Raw genomic sequence first — 10,586 nt, forward strand, 5'->3', positions numbered from 1 at the left:
TCGATATTGCGGCGATATGGGTAATATAGGACCAGTCAAGGATCACGAGAATTAGTGGAGGTCGATATAGAAGAGTGATAAGGTACATTACTAGTAATACAGTTGTACGACTCCTTGTTCTTTAAGAGATTAGGATACTAACAATTGAGAGTAAACGGGCTACATTACTAGTAATACAGTTGTACGACTCCTTGTTCTTTAAGAGATTAGGATACTAACAATTGAGAGTAAACGGGCGGGGGGGAGAGAGAACACGATATATCTGTAATACTACGTGAGGATTTCTGAACTGTACGGGGAGGGAAAGCAGAGCGATCAGCAGCAACTCGAGCTACTCCCTGCAGGCGTATGGAACACATGAATGCTTGAAAACTCAGGTAGCCGGGTAATTGTGCGAACCTCACCAGGGAGAGCGTTCCACGGCAGAGCACCAGCAACAGAAAATCTCCGCTGACGGCAGTTGCTACGGTTTGCCTGGCTTAGTAGGCCATTTGACTGCTGATGGCGGGTAGGGGTGCCACGGTACAGGGAGTGAGCAGCGGCTGAATGGCTGTCCGGGGCGGGTTGCCATCGATACAGCGGATGGCTCTGTTTTGCGCGGTTAGCTGTCGTTTCAGCTGACCCTCTCGCATTGCGGCTGAAAAGCAGCAGACTCGAGGAGCCATAAAGCAGGTCGAGCATTATGATCGCCTTCACATACACCTGACGAGAGCGTCTTGATACGCTTCGTGCGCGCCACAGGGCGTCACATTTTCTTGCCAACCTTGGTGACCACATAGTTTACATGGGTGTCCCAATCTAGGCGATTGTCAAGGCGAACGCCGAGGTAGCGCGCAGAAGACGATGAGGGGAGGAGACAGTCGCCGCTGTACTTCCTGTACATGCTGCTAGGAGAGATAGTCAGAACCTTGCTCTTGGCAGCGTTCAAGATGTGGCCTTGGGACTTCAGCCAATCGACCAGAGCAGTTGCCGAGCCCCTACATGCTGTATGCTCGGCACCCAGTACCGTAAGCTGTTTCAAAAATCTGCTCACTCATCATCACGACTTCTTTGGCATATACGTAACCTCAAGAGATGGCTATGCGAATACATCATCAGTATCAGTTGAAACTTGAAATGTTTTGGCAAAGTCGTGGCACAGTAATGCAATTGCACTAGCAACTCGCGCTACATACATGATTGTTGCCTGATGATTGCCAGAGCATGAAACTAACTTGAAGTAGCAGCAAACAAGCCTTGATTGTCCTTGTTGTGATGTTCTGTATTACGCTCTGCCTCCTGGGTGTTGAGCACTGTCAGCACACTGGGTACATCCTCCGGGGAATTGAGCACTGTCAGCACACTGGGTACATCCTCCGCGGTGTTGAGCACTGTCAACACACTGCGTACATCCTCCGGGGTTTTGAGCACTGTCATCTAACTGCGTACATCCTCCGGGGTGTTGAGCACTGTCAACACACTGCGTACATCCTCCGGGGTGTTGAGCACTGTCAGCACACTGCGTACATCCTCCGGGGTGTTGAGCACTGTCATCACACTGCGTACATCCTCCGGGGTGTTGAGCACTGTCATCACACTGTGTACATCCTCCGGGGTGTTGAGCACTGTCAGCACACTGCGTACATCCTCCGGGGTGTTGAGCACTGTCAGCACACTGGGTACATCCTCCGGGGTGTTGAGCACTGTCAGCACACTGGGTACATCCTCCGGGGTGTTGAGCACTGTCAGCACACTGCGTACATCCTCCGGGGTGTTGAGCACTGTCAGCACACTGGGTACATCCTCCGGGGTGTTGAGCACTGTCAACACACTGCGTACATCCTCCGGGGTGTTGAGCACTGTCAGCACACTGGGTACATCCTCCGGGGTGTTGAGCACTGTCAGCACACTGGGTACATCCTCCGGGGTGTTGAGCACTGTCAGCACACTGCGTACATCCTCCGGGGTGTTGAGCACTGTCAGCACACTGCGTACATCCTCCGGGGTGTTGAGCACTGTCAGCACACTGGGTACATCCTCCGGGGTGTTGAGCACTGTCAGCACACTGGGTACATCCTCCGGGGTGTTGAGCACTGTCAACACACTGCGTACATCCTCCGGGGTGTTGAGCATTGTCAGCACACTGGGTACATCCTCCGGGGTGTTGAGCACTGTCAGCACACTGCGTACATCCTCCGGGGTGTTGAGCACTGTCAGCACACTGGGTACATCCTCCGGGGTGTTGAGCATTGTCAGCACACTGGGTACATCCTCCGGGGTGTTGAGCACTGTCAGCACACTGGGTACATCCTCCGGGGTGTTGAGCACTGTCAGCACACTGGGTACATCCTCCGGGGTGTTGAGCACTGTCAGCACACTGCGTACATCCTCCGGGGTGTTGAGCACTGTCAGCACACTGGGTACATCCTCCGGGGTGTTGAGCACTGTCAACACACTGCGTACATCCTCCGGGGTGTTGAGCACTGTCAGCACACTGGGTACATCCTCCGGGGTGTTGAGCACTGTCAGCACACTGGGTACATCCTCCGGGGTGTTGAGCACTGTCAGCACACTGCGTACATCCTCCGGGGTGTTGAGCACTGTCAGCACACTGCGTACATCCTCCGGGGTGTTGAGCACTGTCAGCACACTGGGTACATCCTCCGGGGTGTTGAGCACTGTCAGCACACTGGGTACATCCTCCGGGGTGTTGAGCACTGTCAACACACTGCGTACATCCTCCGGGGTGTTGAGCATTGTCAGCACACTGGGTACATCCTCTGGGGTGTTGAGCACTGTCAGCACACTGGGTACATCCTCTGGGGTGTTGAGCACTGTCAGCACACTGGGTACATCCTCCGGGGTGTTGAGCACTGTCAGCACACTGGGTACATCCTCCGGGGTATTGAGCACTGTCAGCACACTGGGTACATCCTCCGGGGTGTTGAGCACTGTCAGCACACTGCGTACATCCTCCGGGGTGTTGAGCACTGTCAGCACACTGCGTACACCCTCCGGGGTGTTGAGCACTGTCAGCACACTGCGTACATCCTCCGGGGTGTTGAGCACTGTCAGCACACCGGGTACATCCTCCGGGGTGTTGAGCACTGTCAGCACACTGGGTACATCCTCCGGGGTGTTGAGCACTGTCAGCACACTGCGTACATCCTCCCGGTAAACATGAATGTTTTATTATTAGAATCACGGACTCACACTCTCTGTATTGTATTATTGCAGGAAATTTCGCACAAAGCCGAATGTAGAAATTTCTTGTGGATTTTATTTTCGTACAGTGCTGCATGTTAACGTGCACGTGTTCGCATGCAGTACACATCAAGAGGACATAACCCCCCGGAGTGTGCAACTCCACTATGGGTGCTGTCCCGACAGAATTTCAAGTGGACGTCATTTTGATGATGCAATGCGCACTGTACACGGATTATCAGACGAATCCGGAACCTGTGTGGTTGACCGAAGCCGTTCAAGCCGATCGATCCTGTACAAATTATTGCAAAGAAAAACGTGTCATGCGTTGACACCCGTACACATGTTGTAAATCACTGGTGCAAGGAGCATTGCGTCATAAATAATGATGTCAACTTGAAATTCTGTCGGGACAACAGGGTATGTGGGAATTGCACACCCTGGGGGTTATGTACTCTTGCTACACATGTATAGTGTAATCTATCTTGTGTACCATGTATACGCCCGCCGCAAGAGAAGCACGCAAATCTGCAAATGCACTGGATGTGCACCCACAGATTTTCTCTCTTAGCAACGATAGCGAACAAGATCTGAATGAGACAGATCAAGACTTGCGCCAGATAACTGTCTAATCCACACAACTGGCGAAGCCATGTGAATCGACCACCAATTCACATCTCGTCTACACCACACGGAGTACATCGGCATAAAACGGCCAAGACAGTTACCTATGCACACCCTACACTTGCTGTAGTAACCAGTATGGACAGCATGCTGCTTTGATAGAAGCAGACACTAGATACACTGGTACTTTGAAGTGAAATTGGAGTTACTTTACTAACCAACCTCGGCAACTGGGTACTGGGAACCCAGGGCCAACAGACATACCAACAACCTCAGCCATGAAAGCTATTATAGTAACGACACACTGGACTGTGGAGCCGAAACTAGTCCAACTTCAAAATGCTTTGGCAAGAAAGTAGCCTTCCAACAGTGTATGTATGCATGGCATATGCTGTAAATCTGTAACCAGCCATTTTCTTCCGGACGGCGAGGGATCCGGATGAAAGAAGACTGGATAAGCGAGGCCTGACTGCATTCAGTATTTAGCGCCCATAAGCAATTCTGCGAACTCCTCTCCCCCCCCCCCCATGAAATCGTCTGCGTACTAGTAACCTCCATATACTCAGCGTTGCTGAGAGGTTCCGATGACTCAACCCCATGACATAGGGCACAGAACCTATAGCGGTGCAGTACTATGTTCGTACTGCCAGTGTGTAGGTGAAGTACTATGTTAGCACTGCCAGTGTACTTGACATGACTACCTCAAAGAACGGACTACAGATAAATCATGTAGGTGAGGGGCTAGACTGTGATTAGACCATCTGCAAACAATCACTCATGATACGACATTAACTAGTTGGTCTGTTGGTATTGTTGCAGTGACAACACTGAACAATGAAGGCTGACATTGAAATGACTACAGCAGGGAGGACAAACAATGACTGATCTGGTGATCCCAGAGTACTACATGACTAAGCATGGCCAGGTGCAACAGAGTGGTGGCTGGAGAACGAAAGACTTTGAAGAGTTTGTTTAGCACAGTGCTCCGTACTAGGCCAGAGTGCGCATAATCATGGGAAAGAAAAACACTCCAAGGAATGGGGGGGGGGGGAGTGCTCTCTAGGGGATGATGTCCAGGGGGGGGGGTACACTCTAGGGGATGATGTCCGGGGGGGGGGGGGGTACACTCTAGGGGATGATGTCCGGGGGGGGGGGGGTACACTCTAGGGGATGATGTCCGGGGGGGGGGGGGGGTGCACTCTAGGGGATACAATCCGGTGTGGGGTAGAGGATCTTTGTTAGGACAGCCGTTACCATGGCTACTAATCAGCATCAGATTACCATGGTCACCGCAGTGACAATTTATTATAATGAGTTGTCAGTATCAGGTTACAATGGAGTGACAACTTTAGCAGCTGCCAAGGCCACTGTAGCGACAACTGGAGGAGTTGCCAGCATCATATTCATTGCATCCACGACAACTCGAAGATCCGGTTATCTTCTTCATTGACGCTCAACATACGACCGTTCACACCATAATAGCTTAACGGCGTTCCGCCTGTCTGTAGGACTGGCACCCACTGGCCAGTGACTGGAGAGTACAGCCATAGTTGTCCAACCGATATTCGTCTCACATCCTTGCAAACCAACTTGCCATTAATAATCCAGAATCTGGCTTTCTCCGGTGGAGGGTGGCCCAAAATACCCCTCTTCCAAGTAGTAACTGTTTGCTGCCGTGACGTGGATGCTGAGAAAATTTCCGGCCTGGCAACATTGTCCACCTTCCCGTACATGACCACATGGAGATACCCGTCGTAAACAAAACTAGTTAGACTAGTGGAATTTGCCAAGACATCATTGTATCCAGGAATGTTTGGCCAAGGCACCCAAGCCGAATTCTCCACGGCCAAATCCACACTAATGACATGAGGAAGAGCGCAATCTACGTTGCATAGTCTGCTTTCACCTGCCACCACATACAGTGTGCCGTTGCTGATGTGGACACTAAATTTGGCACGAAACGCTGGCAGTCGTACTATTCTTTTCCACCCGCCGTCTTCTCGGTATTTGAAGACGAGAGCTCCAAATTCTCGGAGGTATGTGACCAGCAAATAGAGATTGTTGTTGTCCGCTATGATGTCCAGCGTGGTTCGAGCGTGGGAATGGGAGCGCGGCAACCCGGGCAGGCTGCACAATACCCAGCTCGAGAGGCTGCGGGCATCTGCGCTTTTAATCTTCCATATCCCTGGGCTTAGATGTAGAGTTGTGTAGAGCCTTCCTCTGTGGTATTGAAGTGCCCCTGCCTCGTCACCTCGTTCGATCGGCAGCATTCCAATAGGCGTCCACTGTAGTGAAGGAGACACACAAAAAGACGGACAGACACCCCTGTATCCATAAGTTTCGAGGGAATTGAAAGGGAAAAAGTCTGAACAACAAATGGACTGGGGTGAGTAATGGAGTGTGGTGGTGGGGCCCATTAAGCTCAGTCATCATGTTCATGCATCTGCACATAACGCTACGTACATACGTCGTCGTTTTAGAAAATAAAACAAATCATTTTTCGCGTGAGACTTGGCCGGAAGCCGAGTTTTCCGCATCCGTAGGAACACCATCACCCTCTAGGATCACGGCACTGATGCAGCTCCTAAGCGGTCATCACTGGAACTGTTTTATTTTCTCCAAGCAAGGTTTCGCCATCATGGTCTTCAGTTAGAGGATATCACTGAATGGTGAACATAGACGGTCATGCTACAGGGCTTCGAAGCGATGACGTCGCACATACTTGACAACGCACATACTTGACAACGCACATACTTGACAACGCACATACTTGACAACGCACATACTTGACAACGCACATACTTGACAACGCACATACTTGACAACGCACATACTTGACAACGCACATACTTGACAACGCACATACTTGACAACGCACATACTTGACAACGCACATACTTGACAACGCACATACTTGACAACGCACATACTTGACAACGCACATACTTGACAACGCATGCCAACGACATTTCTGGGTACACACCGACTTTAGCATTCCCTTGCTCTTCACTGCTTTTGCAGGTGGGAATCAATGGTTTGCTGGAATAAACAATTTTTCTACGTGCTCCTCGCTGATAATGGTGTGCTAGGCTGATGGTGCGATGACTGGTCTTCCCAGAAAGAAAGGGTCTGCGATGAGCTTACAAAATATGTCAGAGTTCAATTTTAGCTTCCCTCAGCATCTGTCCGTATCGTAAAGAGAGCAAATTCAGATGTTTGAAGTCACGAGCATAGGATACAGCGCAAAGAATCGCCTCCCACAGTCAGAGAAAGAAAACCTCACCTTCATGCACGACGTACGGATCGATCTTCATGCTCGTCGGGGAAAAGCAAAAAAAAGTGCAGGATTCGCATCCCGATTTGTGATTTTAATTCCATGCAAGTCACTGCTCTACTCCGCCCTGCAGAAAGGAGGACTAAGCTAGCCGAATTGACTCCCGAAAGGACAATAAAAGATTATCCGGGTAGTTTGTGTAAGATATCTACTCTAATCTGCACAAGCCAGGATGTAAAATTTGAATTTTCAGTGCACAACAACACATGCTGGCGGACGCAGTGGTCGTTTGTACCGAGCTGCTACGAAGTTATCTAGTACGTGACGTCGCACTTCGAAGCCCTGCTAAACAAGTGGAGGTGAAAAGTGCATGTACAAAGTTTACAACGAGTGTTTTTCTCGTTAAAACCGTTTACTCTGTGCGCCGTTTGCAGTTCAACTCTTACAGTACAGAACATTCTGGGTGCGGTACACAAATGACTATTTTAGCACACAAAATGTAGATCACGACGGGTATGATAATCCGTGATGTCGCAAAGGAGCTAAGTCAAACAACGCCCACACGCATCTGCCTGTAATTTGTAAAAAAAAAAGTAATGTTTGCCGGATTCACGGCCATATAGCCGGACTTGTTGAGGAGCCCATCAAGCAAAGACGGTCGCATTGGCAGGCCACCCATTATCGTCAGCATCGAAAGCAGACCTCATAAGTGACTTGGGGTGGTTAAGCTTGCCTGAACGCTCATTTGGTGGACCGACGCCGTCACCGTACCCACAAGTTTCACTCATGAACTTATACGTGGGCCACCCCAATAGACCTTATGCCAGTCGTACAGATCTACGAAATCCCGTAGAATCCTGTAGGATCCCGTAGACCCGGTTGGGTGTTCATTGTGTGCTATGCATGCGCGTCTGACCAATTTTAGCCTCATAATTTAATGGCAAGCAATCGCTTTTCCAGCTTCGTCAGGAAAAGGTTTTCGTATGAAATGCCTTCAGCGCCCATTTCTTAGTGGAAATAGCAGGAAACACCGTCCTACACATTCAACACGCAACCGGGTCTACGGGATTCTACGAGATTTCCTGGATCTGCACAACTGACACAAGGCGTATGCGTTCACCAGTCATCGTTTTAATCAACGGAGTGAAGAGGAAAAATCTCAAAGAAGAAAATTGTCTGCAACCACCTGGCCTCGAACCTGGGACCGGAATAGTTTTCTTTTACATTACGCTGCAATGGTATTACACACACGACCCATACATTCTCTCCTTTGACGTAAAAAAATTCAGATTTTGAGTTTTTTGCACTCCATACATAATTTTATTTTCATTATTTTATTGGTTTGGTGAGACTCCCATGATAGGTATCCATTTACCGCTGGAGAATCCGTAAATAAACAAAACTGAAACTCAAACATTGTACGGTCTGGATGGCCCGGCAAATGACTTCCAGCGGGCTGTACACCACCGGCTGTATACCAGGCTGTTCCAGCTGGCTGATGTTCTTAAAGTGAGTATGTTGTTAATTTGCAGCGAAAATTTCCGTTTGCAGTGCTTACCTGTGGGAGAAACAGTCCAAGCTGACCAGCAGTTGAATGACGTCCAGGATACGCGAGCAGAGCAAAAGTAGCGAACACACTATCCCCATATGGAGACGTTTGCGTTGCCAGTTCGAAGAGAATCTCCTCCAACTGATTAACTTTGCTTGCAAAGGCTCGTGACTGAAGAATTATGCAAGCAAGCCGATGATTTTTGGTGTCCAGCTCCAGCAACAGTTTATACATGTCCTTTGTGGCTTGCTTGGACTGGTTGCGCAGATGCGGAAAAGCAAGCAACGTCTGTCTTACATTATCAAGCTCTCCACTTTCGCCGTGAAGCTTACGACGCAGGCAGTGGTGCCGTGCAACGGTGCTGTGAGCTAGCTCAATTAGCGCAGCGATAATGTTGTCACATTGCATGCAAGTGGGCAGCAGTGATGACTGATCGGGGTTGGTGTTTATGTGTTTTATGCTAGTCAAATCTAGTGGCCTTTCTTGATCATCGTCCAGCTTGGAACTGAGCTCCTGCAGAAGTTGATACAAGTGTTCGTCCTCATTCCGATCGGATGATGATTGTTGTGTAGCTCCTAATGGATGCACTGCCAGCTTGGAATGTTGATCAGTTTGTTCTTCTGCTGGAGCTTGGAGTGTCAGCGACCTTGATCTCGACTCTGGAAGACTTTGCCGCTTCTTGATCAGCAATTCAATTACCGGCAACTGTACAACACCCACAGCACGACAGATGTAAATGGCGCTTGGACGATGCGCCGGATTCCTAATCAAGCACTTGCTGATGACGTTGCGCAGTGGATGATCGGAACCAAGCTCTTCGAGATCCTTCTCTCTGCCCTCATGCATTAGTTGTAAAAGGTTTGGAGGTTCTCTGCCAAGACTCACGCTGAGCATTGATACGCCAAATGAATAGCAGTCGCTTGCACTCTCAAACCTTCTCCAGCTGTGTTCACCTGCTCTGGAAACCTCATCGCACTCAGGTGCTAGGTACGTGACTGATTCAGAGTTCAGAGATATAAGCTGTGCATCTCCACGGTCCAACAACTCAGCCAATCGACTAACATGCACGATTCTGGCCTGCAACTCCAAACCAGCAGGCGTCGCCATCTCCCACAACAGTATAGTGTACAGATTGAGATATCCAATGACAATACCGCAGCCGTGCACGTACTCCAAAGCAGAAGACACTCCGAGAGCGATAATCGCTTCTTCCAAAGCGGATAGAGCCGACTCTGGGGTGCAGCGCTTTCGCAAAGTCTGCGTGGAATACTCCATTACGGTATTGGGTGCATGGCTATAGGTCACAGTCACCGTCCCCAACAGCTCAATGATAGTCAAACGAGGCTCTAGCTCTCTCAGTGCCACAAACTCACGCCAAAATTGCAGCGGCCGGCTTGTGAATTCTCCATGCTTGCCGTGGAGCAGACGTGGACGACAGGGTTGTGCTCTTGTCACAGATGTGGTACGATGGGCACTAGAACACGCTGCTCCGAACGTACCCGCCGGGCTCCTCCGCCGAAACATACCGGGCCCTCCGTAAAGTGCAATATAAGGAATCAGCAACAAGAAGAAGTACAACAACAAAAACAACAACAACAACATAACGAATTCAAATTCAAACATTCCGAACCAGGTGGAGAAGAAAAGGCTACACAAATCACAAGACTGAACGAGGACAGCTGGACTAGTGTTTCATTCCGCAGTAAAACGTCGACACTCAGCAAAGACTAAGTATAATTGTAGTTAGCCGGACTGCACTGCATGCACTGAGCTCTATCAGGTACTTTTCAACGTCTTGAAGTGCGAAGACTATGACTAACCGACTATCCAGAAAGAGACAACCTCCGCCGCAGGGGCCTATGGCCATGGCCTCGGTCACACGTGCACTTTTTTTGGCGGCGCCGGCCGCCAGCGCGTTGATTTACCTCAGTACCTGAAATAGTTGCGTGTGTGACC

The 10,586-nt window shown here is 49.8% G+C and overlaps 2 protein-coding genes across 2 annotated transcripts; both read right to left on the reverse strand.

Moving 5' to 3' along the window:
- Window positions 1-1,416: 1,416 nt before the first annotated feature.
- Window positions 1,417-4,087, reverse strand: LOC135812928 (saposin-like protein 11). Its single transcript, XM_065326146.1, has 7 exons — window positions 4,072-4,087; window positions 2,943-3,125; window positions 2,631-2,798; window positions 2,358-2,501; window positions 2,007-2,150; window positions 1,734-1,877; window positions 1,417-1,643 (listed from the first exon to the last, which is right to left on the reverse strand). Exons 1-7 carry the CDS (start codon window positions 4,085-4,087, stop codon window positions 1,417-1,419), a joined length of 1,026 nt encoding a protein of 341 aa, XP_065182218.1.
- Window positions 4,088-4,998: 911 nt separating this feature from the next.
- LOC135811735 (uncharacterized) lies at window positions 4,999-10,374 on the reverse strand. The gene is made up of 2 exons (XM_065324974.1): window positions 8,640-10,374; window positions 4,999-6,092 (listed from the first exon to the last, which is right to left on the reverse strand). The coding sequence occupies exons 1-2, from the start codon at window positions 10,251-10,253 to the stop codon at window positions 5,211-5,213; spliced, it is 2,496 nt and encodes an 831-aa protein (XP_065181046.1). The 5' UTR covers window positions 10,254-10,374; the 3' UTR covers window positions 4,999-5,210.
- Between the last annotated feature and the right edge of the window lie 212 nt (window positions 10,375-10,586).

This window comes from Sycon ciliatum, chromosome 3 (assembly GCF_964019385.1).
Source record: "Sycon ciliatum chromosome 3, ocSycCili1.1, whole genome shotgun sequence".
NCBI classification, from domain to species: domain Eukaryota; kingdom Metazoa; phylum Porifera; class Calcarea; order Leucosolenida; family Sycettidae; genus Sycon; species Sycon ciliatum.